This window comes from Gymnodraco acuticeps, unplaced genomic scaffold, assembly GCF_902827175.1.
Source record: "Gymnodraco acuticeps unplaced genomic scaffold, fGymAcu1.1, whole genome shotgun sequence".
In the NCBI taxonomy this organism is placed as follows: domain Eukaryota; kingdom Metazoa; phylum Chordata; class Actinopteri; order Perciformes; family Bathydraconidae; genus Gymnodraco; species Gymnodraco acuticeps.
The window spans coordinates 93,225-114,110 of record NW_022992084.1 but is presented as its reverse complement, the minus strand read 5'-3'; the positions used below and the strand labels follow the sequence as shown (position 1 = coordinate 114,110).

General features: G+C 41.8%; 1 protein-coding gene across 1 annotated transcript in view; it reads left to right on the top strand.

Moving 5' to 3' along the window:
- Nucleotides 1-20,886, top strand: part of snd1 (staphylococcal nuclease and tudor domain containing 1) — a 198,493-nt gene that overhangs the window by 119,847 nt on the left and 57,760 nt on the right. The window contains exon 17 of the mRNA XM_034202506.1: nucleotides 4,710-4,898. Within this exon, the coding sequence (XP_034058397.1) occupies nucleotides 4,710-4,898 (189 nt within the window). The remainder of the gene's footprint in view (nucleotides 1-4,709; nucleotides 4,899-20,886) is intronic.

Sequence of the window (20,886 nt, the reverse complement as noted above, 5' to 3'; positions counted from 1 at the left end):
TCCACGTTGTGACCAAAGCTATTTACTTTAAAGGGCAGAGGAACTCAAATGTATGTGGGTTTTTATACAACTCTGAAATTCTGTCTTCAGATCTAATTCATGAGTCTTGCTCTATCATTGCAATACAAATAAACACAAAGAAATAAAATAAGTGATAATGGCAGAGGTAGCAGCAATGACAATTCACTGTATGATTTAAATTAAATGTCATTATACATATTTACACATTTTACAGAATATAACATTTAAATACAAAAAAACGTGTGTTCATAAATAGATGCTAAAAGTAACCATAGATGCCACAGAAATCCAGCCAGTTGTGATGTATATAAAAGATGGTCATGGGTTGAAATAACCCTTAATTGAGTTTTATTTTATGTTTGATACATCTATTGACTATTTCCTTGACCTATAATTTATTCTATAGATCGTAGCAGTGCGCTTTAATAATGTATCCTTTATCTTACAATGTATAACCAGAATAGGAATCAAGACATGTCCTAGCTACATATCTGTTATCACACACTAGTATCAATCTGCAATCCTCTCATGGATCATTGATGTTATTCTGCCAGTGAAAGGTTGGGCATCCACTTTCTTTTTATGAATGAATTTGGCCTTTTTAATTTAGCATCTGCCCTCTCTGTGACCATGCTACCATTTTTCAATCATTTCATTTGGTTTTCCAGTATATTACTGACATCCTTCAGTACGGAGGCCTCTCTGTTATTATTAATGCTGTGTGCACACACGCTACCCCTCTAGTCATAATGTGCTGGTTGGCAGTATGTGGTAAATGAGGTTTTCCCTTTAAGTGGTCTGGGGGAAAAAAATACTAATTTGTTTGATTATGATCGAAACACGTCTGTGGTGCCAATAATTTAACTCGAAATATTCTTTACCCCTCTCTTGTCATCTCTGGCTGTCACATGTTTACATCTGACCCCATAAAGTGTGATTGATAGGACTTGTCCTGCTGGGTGATTTCTCCGTATGGTTGTGACATTCATCACATTTATCTAGTTGGTACAGGACAATTCTATTTTCCTCAAGCAAACGCACACAGATCGAGAGGAAGAATATTGCCTTGACCTCAAGATAGCTTCTGCACCAACACTGAAATCTCTAAAATGATTTCAGAAGGATCGTAAATTATCTTCAATATGAAAGCAAACAGTTGACATACTTTCCCCTAGGGCTGTGCAATTAATCGTATTTTAATCGCGATTACGATTATGGCTTGCGACGATTATGAAAACAGCATAATTGACAAAATACGATTATTTTGCTGTGTGCGCTTCGCCCCTCCCTAAAAGCCCACTCGGCCACGTGGGAGTGACATGTGTTGTGAGTGTTCAGCGCAAGCGCAGATGTCAGAACAAGAGCAGCAACTCGTTAAAAAGAAGGGTACAACTATTTCCACTATTTGGAAGTACTTTGGCTTTCAGGAGTCCGACGTGGAGCAAAAGAAAGTACAGTGCAGGATTTGTTACCAGGTTGTGTTGGCACCACACGCTAACACAACCAATCTCTTTAATCATCTGAAATACAACCACAAAGTGCAATACGACCGGGCGATAATACAACAAAAAGCAGATGCCGCTCGACTTCATCCACCACATCATCACAGTCATCGATTCAGGACGCATTGTACAGAGCAACGGCCTACGCGACGAGCTCGCAGAGACACAGAGATATTACAGGTGCCATTACATTTCACATCGCTAAAGATATGTGCCCAGTTAGCACTGTTAGCAACCAGGGCTTTAAGCAACGTTGGACAAGCATTACGCGATGCCGTCTCGGTATTATTTCAGCAGGTATTATGTGACAAATGCCGTGGGGAAGTTGAGAGAGATGTGGCTTCAGCTGACTACTTTGCTACCTCAACGGACCTATGGTCTAGCCCAGGGTTGCCCAACCAGTCGATCGCGAGATGTGTCTAAAAATAGAACAACAATATTCTGTTTTATCGTTAATGTCCTGTAACATAATCTTCCTGTGCCAGAATAATGCACTTGAACGCATCAAAGCTTTGTGATTGGACGGCGTCACCCCTGTGTCGGGGCGTGGCTGAGGGTCTTCAGTACAGGTGGCAATATTGTCACCTGCCTGCGCTCATCTCTGAAACCAGACCATGTAAACAGCCTGGTGTTTCTTGCAAACAATCTTTAAGAGATGACATGAGCAGCCCTACCAGCATTTGCCATGGTGGCCTAAAACATTTTTATTTGGTCTTAAATTGTAGTTCAACATTTATTTCCTGTTACTTTTGGACCATGACGGTTGGCCAGCCTTCAACGTTTAACTGAGTGGAATATGTAGAATATGTTGAACCAAAATGTTGGCTATATGTTAAGGAGTTTTCAGTAGGTTGTGACAGTGCACTGCAACATGTTTGATTTCATTTATTTTGGTCTAATTTATTTTTATTTAACATATTAATAATATATGTTTAGTATGGTTTTGGAAGTGTGCTCCAACATATTTTTTGATCTTGTTTATTGGTAAAATATTATTTGTTTTAAAGTTCAATAAATGGTCAATGAATAATCGTAAAAATAATCGTGATATCAATTAATGACCCAAATAATCGTGATTATGATTTTTGTCATAATCGCACAGCCCTACTTTCCCCTATAATCTATGATTCAATTTCTAGTTGCCATGGTGTCGACAATTATCACCTAGTGAATGGTTGTTAGCCCTTGCATGCTAAACAAAAGGCTGATCAGAGGTCAGAAATATTCCACTTGTTCTACAAAGAGAGATATAATTATCTATATAATATATTGGCGCATTCAATGTGCAAACGAGGTTGTCATTATTTTTTACATAACGTTTTTATATTTGCATTTTTCTGAGTATTGTGTGTAGCTGTGTGTTTTGAATTGTCTGCCTGCGTGGTAGTTGGTGACAGTTAAGTTGGTTCCAGCCATTCTAATCTTTTTCAAACTCTCGCCCACTTTTGACATTTGGGTGCTCCGAGGACCAGTGCAGCTCTAATAGCCTAGTTATATAACCACTTCTGCACTTAGAGACAACGAGAGATGAAATGGGGTGTGTATCTGAGAAAGCAGTGAGGGAAAGAGAAGGAGAGTCAGAGAAAGGCGAGTATACGAAGGCAGATGAGGTATGAGTGGACTTAGATTGTATCATGGTCAGGACCTGGGAGGCTAGGCTAACGTCCTAGCTGCTCTTGTGACTTGGAGCCTTTACAGTTATTTTTGCATGTCAGGGAAAACAACAATACTTATTCATAAAGCAATTACAAATTCTTTTTTTGAAAACCACAACTTTTTTGACAAAGAACATGAAAAATTAGACGTTTTTTTTTTGTAGCCATAGATGTGCCATTATACCAAGAAGTGTGATATTGAGTATATCAAATATCACATTATTTTTGACCAAATAATTGATATTGTGAACATACAGTAGGGTTTCCTATGGGTGCTATTGGTGAGATGTTTGATAAATCATCAATAATGGGATATAATGACCTTGTCCTTAAAGACAAAACATAAAAAACTGCTCTGCTTTACTGTAGCAAACACTTATGCCTTCAATACAATATTTAGTCTCACAACCTCAATATTAGTATATTGTCTAGCCCCAGTACTAATTGTTGTTACAATGGAAACATATTCACCTTTTTCCACATTGCCGTTGGCCTTATATAAATGGATCCAGAAAGTTTGAATATATGTACGTCGCTGCTATATGCCTAGGTTGTCAGTTTTGAGCGTAATAATAGAACCCATTATACATTCATTAATCAAAGCGTTTTACTTTAGTTCTGAACAAGGCAGAGCAGTTTACTAACTTAATTCCTCTCAGATTTCCCTGGAGGCTGCCGGGCTGAGCAGTGCGAGTCTTAATCGCTTGACTTCTTCCTATCTCTTCAGCACACCTGCCCTCTCACTTTCTCGCTGACTGTGGCTTTAGGGTAGGAAAAAAAAAATCGATTGATTTTTCTTTCTCTTCGCTTCCCGGTCGTCCATCACTTATGAAACAAAATGTAATGAATAGATAATTAGCCTGAATAGGCAGAATGTGGTTATAGTCCATCGTGGGAAATGTTGGGAGATCTTTCCTACTTTGTCAGCAGGGTTAGCTATTTCAGTGCCCTCATTTGTTAACCCGAGGGGAATTGCAACTTCGCTGTCACTAATTGCAAATGATTTACATTACAAAAAAAAGTAGGATGGCAATATTTAGTCTTAATTAAGGTTGAAGTGCATACGCAACACTAATTTAAAGCTACTCGCACTGTTTTTGTGTGGGCCCTGGGGTTTCTACACTTACTCTTAGGGCTTGCAAATTAAAACAAAAGTTACTTCTATTAAAAACTGGCTGAAGTGCTTCTTTAGAAATGTCAAGGGCACTATGTGCACCAAGACAGGAGGCCACTTCTGGGTGTTTGTGTCAAAAGAATGTGCCATTCTAGACAAAACTAGATACCACTGATTAGTAGATCCACAACAGAAGAGTGAAGTGGGGTCTGTGTGTGTGCTACCAAATCAATACAGCGCTCCCAGGCCTCTATGGATGAGTCTATTTAAAAACAGTGGTGTCTCCTCACAGGAGTCCCCCTACCCCCCACCTTCCCTTCATTGCTGTAATTGAATCTCAAACCTAATCTTGGACACAGAACATTAACTTGTCCTCTTTTTCATCCTCTGCTTCCCTCCCCCTCACTTGTGTTCCAGGTGGAAGTTGAAGTGGAGAGCATGGACAAAGCCGGAAACTTCATTGGCTGGCTGCACATCGAGGGTTTGAATCTGTCAATTGCACTGGTAGAAGGCGCTCTGTCCAAGATTCACTTCACAGCCGAGCGCAGCAACTACTACAAAACCCTGGTCTCAGCAGAGGAGGCCTGCAGAGAGAGGAAAGAGAAGGTAAGTCTCTTTTAGATGCTGCCACATCCGAATTAAACAAAGTGATGACTGCTCTCCTGACTGATATAAAAGTCTTTATAAGTAAAGGAAGCATTTATTTACTCACATTGATTAAAGGAAGACTGTGGGACATTTTAAAGAGAAAGGGGCTCAAGATATATTTCTCTCTTAGCATTATTATCAGGCATCAGCTATGATGTCATGTTTCTCAGCCACAGCAGCAGCCTGGGTTAGCAGATCACGATTTATTTTGCTGCCTCCCTGATCTATTGTGTCCCAGGTCTGGCTGTCTGTGAACATATTTTAGTCTGAGCTGCATAAAACTGGATCTAGTCAGGGTGTGGTTCATTTCTGGCCTGCCGAACAACTAGGGCTGCTCGATTATGACAAAAATCATTATCTCGATTATTTGGGTCAATAATTGATATCACGATTATTAAAAACAATTATCCATTTACTTTGAAAACATCCATTTATTGAAAAAAAAAAGTAAGTATAATTCAACTGAAAAACCAATATAAAAATCGTTTTATTTTGATTATGTTTTCATAATCGTTGCAAGCCAAAATCGTAATTGCGATTCAAATACGATTTACTTGAGCAGCCTTACGAACAACACATCTCCTCTTATATAATTCACTGGACCAGCTTAGCCGTTTTTTAGAAGAGGAAGTCGTCAGGGTGATCAGAACTGAGGAGAGAAAAACATAAATAACGATTTGTTGCAGTTAATGTTGGCAAAATGTTAATTTATCTTGGCAACCATATGCTTCTTTTGGTATTCCCAACTTCAACAAATCCCTAAACGGCAACTTTACTATTATCGCTAATAAACATCTACATCCGGGATGTCCAAACTACGGCCCAGGGGCCAACTGCGGCCTGTGGTCCATTTAAAAAGTTTAAGATAATATGGCCCACACATAAACCTTGTGCTTGTCTTATATTTGACTTCACAAATATATTTGTAAAAATATATTTCAAAGTATTCATGTGACGAAGGTAACTTCGTCACTGTGAACTGACTGCTTCGGGCCTGGTAACTCAGCACTTTAGTGAACAGTTTTGCACTTTATTAGCGTGATTGCACAGTACCGTTTGGTATGGCATATTTGCACATTTTAAATACTAATTATTGAGATAGTATTTATTAAAGGATTGTGTGCACCTGGTGCCCTGTGTTGTCTCCTCCCCCCTCACCTGTGTCTAGTTGCTGATTAGTGTGTGTGGGTATTTAGGCTCTGTTTCCCTGTCTGTTAGGAAAGGGAGTGTGTGTGAGATCCTGTTGGCTGCAGGCTGGTACTGTTTTTGAGATCTTTGTGGCTGCAGGATGGGTGGAAGGAGAACAGCAAGATTGAGGCTGTGAACTTTGTGCCCAGGACTTTAATAAATGCCCACGTCGGGTTATATTTTTGGACGTTCTGCCTCTGCCTCCTTGCTTGGTCTGGGCCGCTCAACGGTCAGCTTCACAATTCATGAGCCACATTTTCAAATAAAGTCAGTCAATTAAAGTTGAAAACATTTTCTAACAATACTTAGTTGATAAAAAAAGCTCAATAACTTATTTACATAACAGGCTTAAAATATAACCTACTCCTCTTATGATATGCTTATTATGTGAGGCTTCTGTTTGAAGGTATGAGCTGCCAGCCGGTTTTGATAAATGAAATTAATGAAATGAAACCCTATGGAGAGCTGTGATGTAGGCTGTTTTTTTCAGTTAACATTGGATTGATTTAGCCAACTCCTAACTTAACTTATGAGGCAGTATATCTCACCTCTAGTGAGCGGCCCAGCCCTTCGTTCATTTTTCTGTATGTGGCCCTCAGTGAAAAACGTGAGGACACCCCTGTTCTACACACTGCCCTTGTCAAAGGCAAAGCCCATCCCCCGTATCAGCATGACAGCCAATTAGGACAGGTGGCGACTTGACCTTTGGCTACCATTAAAACAAAAATATGCTTTTCTTCCTCAAAACCCCCCCAAATAAAGGTATATCTAGCTTGCCACCCTATTCAATCATGAGAATAACCAACACTTTGTCGTGCACTTATAACACGCTGGCCATTCCTTTAGTCAGAGCTACAAAAATGTGGAAATGCTCCCATCTGGCCTGGAGAATAGCCACATATTTCCCCGTTATCATTGAAGCTTGCTTTCCACAATGGGAGTCCTTTGATGGATGGAGGCCTCTCACACACTGATCCTGATCTCGCCCTGCATTTTCATTATGGCTCCACGAGTCGCCCTGCCAGATGCATGAAGTGCCTGGCCAGCTGTCATCCTTGTCCTCTCTATCTCTGTAACGCATTTCTTTCATCCTCTCTCTCCCTCTCGCCTCTTCTTTCATTCTCTCTCTTCCACTCACTTGTACCTACAGTGGGGCAAAAAACTATTTAGTCAGCCACCAATTGTGCAAGTTCTCCCACTTAAAAAGATGAGAGGCCTGTAATTTTCATCCTAGGTATACCTCAACTATGAGAGACAGAATGAGAAGAAAAAAATCCAGAAAATCACATTGTCTGATTTTTAAAGAATTTATTTGCAAATTATGGTGGAAAATAAGTATTGGTCAATAACAAAAGTTAATTTCAATATTTTGTTATATACCCTTTGTTGGCAATGACAGAGGTCAAACGTTTTCTGTAAGTCTTCACAAGGTTTTCACACACTGTTGCTGGTATTTTGGCCCATTCCTCCCTGCAGATCTCCTCTAGAGCAGTGATGTTTTGGGGCTGTCGCTGGGCAACACAGACTTTCAACTCCCTCCAAAGATTTTCTATGGGGTTGAGATCTGGAGACTGTCTAGGTCACTCCAGGACCTTGAAATGCTTCTTACGAAGCCACTCCTTCGTTGCCCGGGCGGTGTGTTTGGGATCATTGTCATGCTGAAAGACCCAGCCACGTTTCATCTTCAATGCCCTTGCTGATGGAAGGAGGTTGTCACTCAAAATCTCACGATACATGGCCCCATTCATTCTTTCCTTTACACGGATCAGTCGTCCTGGTCCCTTTGCAGAAAAACAGCCCCAAAGCATGATGTTTCCACCCCCATGTTTCACAGTAGGTATGGTGTTCTTTGGATGCAACTCAGCATTCTTTCTCCTCCAAACACGTCTGTGACGGCCCCTAGGCCTTAGACTCAGGTCCCTGGTTAGCCACTCCCCAAATCAGGAGAGATTGCTGACACCTGATTTGGGTTGACTGCTCAGCTACAAGTATGGGTGCCTGAGCAGTCAGTCTTTCTCTACTCTTGGGTTGCTTGGCTCTACTGGACCTTGGTTGGTTTGTTCTTTCTTTATATACTGATGCATGTTCACACACCCACACACTACACACATTACTGATTAACTGACTTCATAGTTAATTTAGTTTATTTTAATAAATGCACTTCAATTGGATGAATCATGTGTGGTCTCCTTCCTTTGTCCGTCCTTGAGCCAGGGCGTTACATGGGGGCTAAAAGTCTAAAGTCAAAAGTCAAATTTTGACATACATTTTATTGGTATGAATTTTCTGTGCTAATTTAGGTTGGAGTATCACACATGGATGTAGTTGTTTTGGAGAGCTTTATTATAATCTAGTGTGGGCCAGTTTTCTTTGAGGTAAATATGCTAAATGTTTGGTGTGGCATGTGACTGGTGTTCTCCTCTGTGAGGCCAAGCAGCAGGTTCTAATAGGGAGTCTGTTGTCGGGGGTTGGGTTTAGTGTGACAGAGAAAGTGGCTAGAGCAGTTGTCTCGGGATCACGTCCATGGTTTCTTGTGGGGTCGCGGTGTATACAGTTGCCTTCCAGTACCACTGGGTTTCAGTGAATAAATACCCGCCACAAGTATCTGTACGAAGACTAGGTACGAGTTTAGTCAGATAAGGGGCATACTCTAATTAGTTTGAGCATGGGGAGTCACCAGTTGTTGTTGCCACTAGTTGCATAGTGTAAATGTTTGGTGTATGTTACCTCAATTTGGTTATCTAGGTTGCTAGATTTTTGTGGTTTGATATGGCTAACATTGTGGAAGATTTTGTTCAGTGTCCCTCGGATGAGTTGTTGGAGCAATGTACAAAGGAGCAGTTGGTGAAGATTGCTCATTATTACTCTGTTGATTTTGATTCCAAGCAAACAAAGGAAAGCCTGAAAAGTGTTATAAAGGCTAATTTGCTAGACTGTGCGGTACTGATGGACAGGGGAGGTAAGAGCATTGTCACTAATTATGTGTCTGGCTTGACATTTGAACAGAAAGAATTGTTGATTTTGAGGTTAGAACAAATGAAACTGGATTTGGAACTGCAACAATTGGCTTTGATTAGGGCAGGTAAAATGTCTGCATCGGCATTGAATGAGGAACTTGTAAGTTCACGCTTTGATGCAAGTAATTTACTATTGTTGCCAAAGTTTAATGAAAATGATATAGACACTTTTTTTTAGGGGTGCACCGAATGGGAAATTCTTGGCCGAAACCGATACCGAAAATAGGAAACAGTTGGCCGAAAACCAAAAACCGAAGGCCGAAAATGATTAATAGAAATATATATATATAATGTATACATTTTTTACCAATGCTGTTCAGCTACCTGATTATGGAAATAGACATGATTATGACAAAACTTAACTTAAATAATAATCACTATTATGGGTCCATAAAACATTTATTCAGCACTTTTGAATGCATACAGTACATTTATATATGTCTTGTATTATTGCTAAAAAACATTATATCGCAGTCTTAGTGTCGCCAACTCGTTTCTAATATGCAAAGACAACAAATGCGTCTATGATGTATTTTCGATCAGACGAGATCTCTCTCCCCCGTCTGTGTGCGAGGGGGCGGGGCAGTTTACACACACGCAGCTGCTACATGCAGCGGAGCACACTGCGGAGATGGCGGAGAGAACGCGCTCCGAGGTGTGGTTAAACTTTACCCGTCTCGATGTGGAGAATACTTGTTACCATAAGTGCAATAAGAGTTTAGCATGTAAGCACGAGCAATTTGTCTAAACATTTAGCAAAAGCGCACCGCATGCAGACGGAGGAATGTACCGGGTTCGACCGTCTTTCTAGCAGCTCTGTAGCTCCATCACGAGTAACGTTTCCACGTCAGGTGTTATGTATGCTAGCAGCAACACACGGAGTTAACTACATGATACAAACATGGGTTAATGATTAGAGGAAACTGAGTTATTTAGTTTGTTAAAATTTCAGCTATTCTGTTTACAGTCTGTCATCAGATTATTTAATACGATTTGTTAAAGGCTCAGGGCAATCTCGATGACAAAGGTCAATGTTCCCCCCCCCCCCCCCCCCCCCCCCCCCCCCCCCCCCCCCCCCGTTGAGCCAGCCGCGAGCATGGTCGCCGCGTCTTTATTACGTCATCACAACAACACGTTAGATTACCAACGTAAGCCTGTTCTGACATTCGGTGATATTTTTTCGGTGCTAAAACCCTTTCGGCCGAAAGGGCCTTTTTAACCATTTTCGGCCGATAATTTTCGGTGGCCGAATATTCGGTGCATCCCTACTTTTTTTTGTCTGTTTGAGCGTGTTGCTGATTCAAGGGGCTGGCCTGATGAGGACAGAACTTTAATGTTGCAGTGTGTGTTTACAGGTAAAGCACAAGAAGCCTACTCCGCTGTATCTTCTGACGCCTGTAAAGATTATGACACGGTGAAATCGTCTGTTTTGAAGGCTTATGAGTTGGTGCCTGAAGCGTACCGCCAACATTTTAGAGACTGGCGAAAGAGTGGTAACAAAACACATGTGGAATTTGCACGGGATTTGATCTTGCATTTCAAGCGCTGGTACTCTGCTTCTGGGGTAAAAACATTGGATCAGTTATGTGATTTAATCATTCTGGAGCAGTTGAAACAGTCGGTCCCTGAGAACATTGCAACCTATATTAATGAACATAAAGTCACATGTCCTAGGGAGGCAGCAGTACTGGCTGATGAGTATGTGTTGACACACAGGCACATCTTTGGTGAGCGTTATGAAAGGAATGAATCTCAGAAAGCAGGATCTTTGTCCACAAAGTTTGCACAGCATCCTAATGGCACAAGCAATGCAAATGTGTGTCATTATTGCCATCAACAGAGTCATTGGAAAAAAGAATGTCCTTTGCTAGAGGGGAAAAGCAACAATTTTCATGTGAAGTCAGTTGGTTTGGCTACAACTATTCATAATCCCAGAGTTGGTGAAACAGAAGTCTTGGCTCCATTGCAAATGCAGGGTAAGGCAATTGATATCTCAGAGGTTGAGTCGGGTTATGCTTCGTTTATCTCTGACGGTTTTGTAACCCTAGTTGGGAGTGACAAGAAAGTTCAAGTCAGGATTTTGAGGGACTCAGGCGCTCTCTGTGAGAGCCAGAAATCTTGTTTGTTTGTCGGTGACCAAATACTTATTTTACCGAGGAATTTACCAATTAATTCATTAAAAATCCTACAATGTGATTTCCTGGATTCTTTCCCCCATTCTGTCTCTCATAGTTGAAGTGTACCTAGGTACAGGCCTCTCTTATCTGTTTAAGTGGGAGAACTTGCACAATTGGTGGCTGACTAAATACTTTTTTGCCCCACTGTATGTGCCTCCTTAAGTATATACAAATGCCTCTTCTCCACATTTAAACGTGATGTATTGCTGCAGCCGAGAAGGGGCTGTGTTTTCTTTTTCGCTCCACTGAATCCATCATGTTCATTGTCAGAGTTCCTACTCACCTTTTCATGCTCTCCTGGCCTCCCTTTTTCTTACAGATACTCTCCCTCTGTGAATTAAAGAGCTTAAGTTCTTGAGTGTTGCGCAGGTGAACTTTTTATCTGGATTTCCCCCAAAAATAATATCTTTTTAGTAGCCCACCGACCATGCCATGTTGAATGCAACTGCAGCAAGAAGGCCTGTTCCTGACACCTCTGATCAAACTGTCACTACAAAGCTTTCCCTGTGTGTGTGTGTGTGTGTGTGTGTGTGTGTGTGGTGTGTGTGTGTGTGTGTGTGTGTGTGTGTGTGTGTGTGTGTGTGTGTGTGTGTGTGTGTGTGGTGTGTGTGTGTGTGTGTGTGTGTGTGTGTGTGTGTAGTGTGTGTGTGTGTGTGTGTGTGTGTGTGTGTGTGTGTGTGTGTGTGTGTGTGTGTGTGTGTGTAGTGTGTGTGTGTGTGTGTGTGTGGTGTGTTGTGTGTGTGTGTGTGTGTGTGTGTGTGTGTGTGTGTGTGTGTGTGTGTGTGTGTGTGTGTGTGTGTGTGTGTGTGTGTGTGTGTGTGTAGTTTCAATGGAACACAGGGAAGTTGTATGTGTGAATTGATAGTATGCAGCTCGGAGGCAGATGATGTGGGACTTGGTGTTCTAATTAACCCGTAGAGACCGTTTCCAGAAAAGCTGAGAGCTTGGCAATTTCTTCCCTATGTTTTTCTCTTTTGAAGTCGTGGCTGGTCTTTGTCTGTGTGTAGGCTGAGGCTAGGTAGGGCAGATTGCTTCTCCTCCCACCTCTCTTCCTCTTTTGTCTTTGCCATTTCTTTATTGGCCCTACGGCTGTGGATATGGAAGACATCAGCGGTACTGCTGCGTCAGGCATACCCTGCGAGAAAACACGGTTGTCGTAATGAAGTGGACTCAGAGGGTGTGTGTACGCACTCACACACGCTCATTAAAGAAAACTTTGCGTCGGTGGTCCAACGGGGACCCGGGACAACAAGGGGGATTGAGGCTTTTCTGCAGTAGCATCCTGAACCAAAACTGCTTAGTTCGAGTGACTTAAGTGAATATGAGTTTTTGCTACAATGAGACCAATGGGACAAAGTGATTGTGTTCTAAATGAAGAATTCCACAGGGTTTAAAGAAGAGTCTTTTGGAGAGCTCAGCAGATTTTCATCTTGCACATCAGCATCTCTTGGAGCAACATTTGGTACCAGTCCTCACAGCAAACACGTGCAGAAGGCTCAAATTGTAGGCCTGGGTACATTCATAATTCTGTTCGCCATTTTCTTTATTTATGGCTATTGTTTTTCATAAGTCTCTAAAGCGCGTCGCACTGTCAGAACCAATTGTAATTCGTTAAGGTTTTAGCTACAAGACGGACCCAGAACACTTTATTCACTTAATTCATGTTGTTTTAACAATGAGTCGGTTGTTGCCAAGCAATGCTCATGCCCTCTTCTTAAATCTCTTGCCTGGTTTGTGTAAAGCAGTCTTGTGTGTATATGGATGCTCTGAGGGGTAGAAAAACAAATTATTGCTTACCAGGCATCTCTGTAAACAAGGCTTGTTGCAAAAACACTGCATTTTGTCTTTGTAATACGAGACGGCTCATTGCAACGATTCATATGATGTTCCAGTATTCCCATGCTGCAGCTGCGGCAGTTTGGCTCAAAGTGGATTGGGAGAAGAGATTTAAACTATTTAAGTTCCCCTTAGACTGAACATGTGTTGATGGTTAATATTTGGTTGTGCCTCAAAGGGTATTTATTTCCTTCTGAAAATTCCCAAACAAAATGAAATGGAATGAGAAGGTGGGATAACCATTGGGAAACCATTTACATTTATTATTTATTTTTGGTTCTTCTCTTCAAGCTTTTGACTGTCCTCCAATGTTGAATGCATGTGTATTTCCCAGCATACATCTACTTGAAAGAACAGCAACCCTAATAGCTGTAAGCAGGCAGCAGAAGGAAACATGCAAGTAATTGGAGTGGCCTAATTATGACGAGGTGAGTCAACAATCAGCCCTCAATAATAACCAGAGTGTGCTTTCTGCTGAGCAAGGTTGTTTTTTGTTGCTGTAATTACCCAACCTTGAAGGATATTAACACACTCCGATGGGTCTCGGAGAGGGAGAGAAGAAGTCGGAAAAGAGTGAATGTAGAAGGAATGAGGATATGACAACCCCTGTTAAAGATATTTCATGTCACAGGATTTCCTCCTTTCATCTCTGCCCGCCCCTTTCCTTCAGTCCTGCTCAGCCCGCATCACAGACCACTTTCTTCCTCTTCACCTCTTTAGTGGTCTCACATCCTTGCCCACCCTCTCTACTTTCCCCCCTCTATACCCTCCCTTCAATTAATCATCTCTGAATGCCTTCTTATTAACCGGATTAATGTCTTCTCAGATGCCCAGAGTCATGCCCTTGTTCACCTCAGTTGCTTTTTGCATCGTAGAGGACAGTTCATTCTTTGGCATGGTCATGGCGAGTCACTTGTACTCTTTTTGAGAGAAAAAAAAACCGCTCTGAAGCATAAACCCGGGACCCGTTGATGCCGTTCCCTATACTTCACCCGTCCATCAACGACACTCGTCAAAGCATTTGAAGCGGCATCATTTTGACATAGAGCGCGGTGACGTGTCCTTGGCGGAGCCTGATTGAAGTACATAATCTTGTTTCAGCTTTCTCAGTTTTTTTTTGGGTAGAATCCAAAGTTGCATTCTGGCAGACTTTGCCCTAGGGCCTGTTCACAAGTACACACCAAACACATGACTCGGACCAACCTCTTTCGTACGACAAACCCAGACAGCCCTTTTTTTTGCTGTGATTGGCTGACTTGCATTGTGAGCATGTTTGATTATATCTGTACGTTGCAATTTGTGCCCCTTTTTAGAATGCAGTCACCTCAGGCTCACAATCTCAAGGGTCAAGCAACTAGCCTCGTAAGCCAAACACATTTCCATTAAACCAGAAATCCCCAACCAAACCGCTTTTAATGGAATATTCCTACTGTTTTCAAATAGTGTGCAAAAAGTGATGTGTCGCTGTCCTCCCATCTAAGCTGTGTCTTCTCACCAGTCAGCACATCACACACCTGGCTAAACAGGAACACGCTGTGGATGAATCAAGATAATTGGGCTTTTAGCAAAGCTAATAGGCTTGTGACTCGGAGTATAGGCAGGAGGAAGTTCAACTCTTGTCGACTGTTTTTACTCTTAAGGATTAGCTATGGTTGGAGTTATTTTCTGTTCCAATTATATCATTTATATTACAATCTACTCTGTATTGTATGGGTTTCCAAGAGCGATTTGCATTCAGTACATTTAGAAGAAACACATTATTTGTACAATGTAAGACCATTTTGTGTCACGCATGTGGCATGTCGATTCAATCTTATGTAAATAGTGAACGCAGAATTAGCCTACATACAAGCAGCCTTGTTTGGTTTCCATGGATGACAGTCCCTTTTCTATTAATACCATGCTCAGTGCTTTCCTAAGCCCCGCAGCCATTGAAACGCTTTCAGGGTTGCAATCTTTTTCTCTTTCCCCTCCCATTTTTCTTAGCATCTCATAGCGAAATAACCTGTGGCAGTCACCAAGCAATATCATGGGAAATTGCCGGGGATTATTAATAAAGTATCTCATCTATGGAGGCTTCAAGTGAAATAACAAAGTAAATTTGACTCTGTTCCTAACTCTACCCTCTGGGTCTCCAATTTAGATCCATTCTAGCCAAATCCCATGGTTGCTCCTGTAAATTGTGTTCTCTTAACTTTACCCAGTTTGGTGTCAGTTCCTGGCCGTCCTCGTACCGCAGAGAGATTTTGGGCAAACATGAAATCATTAATGTTATTGCTTTATAAATTGCATCAGGCTTTGTGGAGAATTGAGCCTTAATGGCACTCCAAGGCAAACAGGATGATTGCACCTGTATTACCATTCCTGTCATCCCTCTCTCTTGTCTCTTCCATTCATTGCCTAATGCTGTAATTGTCTCCTTGTGAGTAAACAAATGCATGCCCCATGGTGTCGAGACTGGAACAACGTCCATGACATGGCCAATCACAGAAAGTGATATTCGATTAATGACCGGGCGAGATACCGGTCGGGTCCATTTGATAGGAAACAGGACTGACAGCTGAAGAAACTGCCTCTCTTGCAGGATGGGAAAAAAATGCTCCAGCTGCATTTGAACACATTTAGGAGTTAGTTTTTATTTGTATTCTTTCCTGACGTTTTAAGATTCACCGGCTACATTTTAGATTTCTTGGGCACCCCACCTTTTCATCACAAAAATGTCTGGGTCGTTTTTGTAAATTAAGATGATATGGTTTAAAGGTGGTTGGAAGCTTCTTTAAAATGTCTCCTTGATAAAACATTATACCCAGACATGTGTATTTGCTTCTCCTGGCGTATTTCTCTGCTATACATCGTGCCCTGAAGATTGGATTTGGATAATGGGAATTACTTAATATAGTGCAATATATCTTGCAGCTTTGGTTATATTCTCAGGATCGCAGCTTGTTTGCATTTGCTCCATTCCTCTGTGGAATGCTTTCAGATCAGTGGATTAAAAAGAAAGACACTTTGTCTGCTCATATAGTTCTAAGTCAGTGTTATAACCCGGCTCCTGGGCTGCAACATAAAGCGGGGAGGCGAGACGAGGGGTATGATATAATGTTCATTTATTCAAAACAAACAAACAAACAAAAGGAACCAGCAACAGGTCCCTGACGCTGACACAGGAAAAGTGCCCAGAGGAGACCGAGCGACGTAACGGCTGGGCTCCTCCTATATCCTTTTCCTTTCCAGGTGCAGCTCATCAGGCAGGTATCCTCCCACCGGTGCGACTCATCAGCCATGAACCTGTGAACACCCACAACCAGACGGCACCCCACGTGGTGTGGAGGGGTCGTCACAGTCAGTCTATCTCCCTTATCTTAATCTGATAAACCTGGACTTCTGTCAGCTCAGGTTTTTGTGTTTCCTTCTTGTGTGTCCGTTTTTCTCAAGTGGAGGGGCCTCAAATGTAAGCTGAAGCCTCTCAGCAAACACATTGCGTGCGTCCTGCAGACCATGCATTATGCAGGTATTAAAACTGCTGATTCAGGGTAACAACTGTCACAACACCTACACCCATGTTGTGCATCTATACATGTAACTGACAGTAACTCAAGTTTAGAGGCTTCTATTGTCATGTGTGCATCGTTACAATGTAGTTCCAAATCTGCAAGTTAAGTTATGTAATAAATGTAGTGGAGTTAAATACTTATTTACCTCTGAATTGTAGTGCGGTAGAAGCTACGGAGTAGCATAAACTGTAAATACTCAAATATAAGTACCTCAGCATTTTACTCAAGTACAGTGCTTGAATAAATGTACTTGGGTACTTTACACCTTTGATTATTATAACATGTTCTACATATAAAGTCCCTAAAATGTTATATGTAGCTAATATCTCTGTTTATATTTCAGTTCTCATGAGTATCGTCTCTCTAGTGATAGTTTTAAGAAGATATATCAAAGTGTCAGCTGTGTGCAGAGACCCTTTCAAATACCAGAAAACAAATGGGAGAATAAAACGGTGTCAGTGGCAGCATTTAGCTCAGCCATCACAAAGATGGAGTGCCTGGAGAATCATTATGTCACTGGTGATTTGCATTTTTCTGCCCTTTAGGAGATGAGTGGTTAAAACTGAGCCAAAAGTCACAGTACATCACTTCACCTATAGGCAATCTATCTGTGCTCGGCTTGCCTGTTTTTCTAATATATCCTCCTCAGTAGGACATAGTCAAATAGCCACTAAACTCCACATCTTGGCTTCTCTTTGGACCAACATTATCTGTTTGGCTCACTTTATCAATGGCTGTAAGTAGAAGTGAAAAGGTCACAACAGTTGACAACTCAACTGTACTGACATCATGTGTGTACCAGCATGCCTCTTTTAAAAACAATGATATCTATGTTAATTGGCTTTAAGCAGAATACTATTACATCCAATGCTGCTGCAATGTACGTCTGTTTGTTTAGGATTTGGCAATATAATTAATATCATGATAAACCATTAATAACAATGTGATATATTGCTGTAAGCAAGGCATCATATTGTGATAAAAATTGAATTTTGGGAAAACTGTCACATTCTAAAGAACACATTGCCATATGCATTACATTTGACTTTAAGAAAGTTGACCCTTTATTGCGCAATCATTACAGATAGAACTATATTTGTACTTCTCTTATCCAATGCCATAGCACTCATTTTTGTGCAATTTATTTTTGGTTAAACTTTTCTTGTGTGTATTTATAAATTGGCTTTCTAAAATATAGTGTAATTTCCAATTCGTTTTTTTATGTATTAATGTATGTATCGTATCATTATGTAATTCCTCAAATAAATATGGCAGTATTTAATGAAAGCTCAATCACAATCCAGTGAATTGAGAATGAAATAAGGAATAGCTTCCAGTGCTGAGCAGCGCCCTATAAGGCAGCAGGATAAAAGCTCTCCTTGGCTCGGGGGACCCGGTCCCATGCTGGAAATCATCAACACATTCAGTGAGAGAACGTTTGGCCCCATTTCCAGCGTGTCAATACACAAGCATGATGAAGGTTGCAAGGTTTGTTGGCAAGTGTTAAAGGACAGCGGGATCCCAGCAAGGGGACATCATTGCCTGCAGGGGACCACAATGGGAGAGGTGACCCGTGTAAGACCTCACATCTCTGGAAAATAGATGGAGGACTTTAATACACCACACAGTCCCAGGTTCCACTTCGTGTGTGTGCAGTGTTGCTTCGCATTCACATATGTACAGATGTGTGTGACTTCATACATTTCTCTACAGTTTGTTTACTATTCCATAATGTTTGCATGCCTGTTTGCGTGTGTGTGCTCCTGACTTCATCTTTCTTCTCTACACTGCATGCACAAACCTACACACAACAAAAGTAGCTGACCAAAGCTCTTTCATATGGCTAAAAGATTACATAATAGGATTCTCAGTGTGCTGTGTACACACACACACACACACACACACACACACACACACACACACACACACACACACAAAGTTAGGTTGCAGATGGAAGGAGGCGGCACATGTGCACACACCATACTCTCACTGTCTCTCTCCTGCTTACTCAAACACACACATTGAGCATGTGCAGTCGGACAGTGCACGCACACACTCTCCGATGACACCCCCCCCCCCCCTTCACTGTAGACGCCAAGCTGAACCCTCGGTGCCCTGAGTCAGAGAGACAGAAAGACAGAGAAAAAGATCAGTGGACCCAGTGATGTGTGTTATTTACACCCCAACCCGCAGTCCTCCCCTCTCTCCCTCTTTCTGTCTTCATCCTCTTTTCCCCCAGTTCCAAGTTGCAGATTCAGCAGTCTGTCAGCTCCACTCGCAGTCTTGTGAATACACATGCAAAAAATGTTTCCCCGTCTTTATCCACTTCCTTCGTGCACACGGAAGTCACCTGCAAACTGACGCATTGAAAATACGCTATGATGATCCAACAACTTAAAAAGTCTAAGACACACACCCAATGAAGCGAGTCCGTCTCAGCAGTCTCACCTTCTGCGTGCTAAATTATACATTTGCATGAGTTCCAGGATTACACGCTGACTTTGAGAAAATGTCATCTGAAAAATGCATCCAGCCTCAAGGACATCAGGACAATCCTGAGGAACACACACACACACACACACACACACACACACACACACTCTCAGATGACATATTCTACTTGATGAAGCACATAAACAGGAAGTAGGCCTTTTGGAACATTCTGTCTATGTTGTGCACACTGCTGCCTTGCCAGTGCAGCAGTGTGCATTGGTCTGTTTTGTGTATAGTGTTGTTGGTGTAGTTCCTTTCACTTGCATTAGTATGCATATGATCTTGTTTTTCTATGCATTTGGCTGTATGTCCTTGGCCTTGTGCCTCCCATTCTCCAGTCATGCACACAGATTCTTGCGGGCTCTTAGCAGAGGTCCTCAGGGGCAGGTTTGAGGCTGCCTCTGGTTCATCAGTGCAGAAAAACTCAGTCAGTCTCTCCCCTTACCCCCACCCCCACCTAACTGCACGACACCCCCCCCCCCCCCCATTCACCCGGCTCTCTGGATGAACGGGCTGAGGCCACAGGAGGAGAAAGATGTCTGAAAAGATGGGAACAGAGGTGAAATGCTGGCAGAGAGCATAATGTGATACGACATAGTGTGTTGCATTATGGCTGACTAACACGTGCTCAGCCCCGCCAACATACAACACAAAACACAAACCCCCAGGTGTGCCCGCACGCCTTTCTCCGTCCCCCCTGCATCTTATATCTTGGGGCTTCCCTTTTTTACTCCATCTCTCCTCTGCCCCAATTCCTCCCCTGTCTCTGCTGCTGAATGCGAGTGTGAAGGACATGCACTGACTGGAGTTGGGCTGGCGGATTATTCATTCTTTCTTTTTTGGCTCATCCCTCCTGGGACACTGTAAGGAGACACTTTTCCACTCGGTTTGCTGAGGACTGGTTGTGGCTGACTGCCTCCTACCTCCACTAGAATGAGTGCATGGAATACACACAGCCAGCCTTGAATATTTGACACAGGCATATCTGAACTCAGACTGCAGCGCTTTGATTAGTCAGTCTCCGCAAAGGTTATTACTCTGGGCAAATGTCTTTAATTGATTCAATTTTATGCGTGTTTACTTAAATGATGTACATATTTATCTGAAATTACTTATTCTTAACATATCCACTTCAGAATACTTTTTTAAAAAAGCTTGTTTTTTGTATCTTTTTTATTTAATATTTAACCTTTATTTAACCGGATAAAAAGCATTGAGATAAAATCTCATTTGCAATGCTGACCTGGCCAAGAAGACAGCAACGTTACACAAACATATAAAATACAGAGAACACAACTAAGAAAACAAAAGACGAAAAAGCAGTCCCTACATTGTGCACATTAGGACAGTAAGAAAGGTGCACTACTTATTAATGCAAGAGCAGCTGGTGGTAAGGACTTCAGACAACTTCAATTTAAAACATGCTATTGAGACAAGTGCCGTCAGTTTGAGGCGTGATTGAAGGTCATTCCAAGACCAAGGACCATAATAAAAAAGACTCCTTTTTCCAGCCTCAGTCCGCACAGCAGGAACCTGGAACCGTATCCAGGCCCTGGATCTGAGGTTGTAAGAGTCACAAACTGGAGCAAATCTGGCACATATGTAGAGTGGAAGCTTACCTAAAATGGCTTTATACATTAATAAAAACCAATGCTGCATCCTACGCATAGCAAGTGAGGAC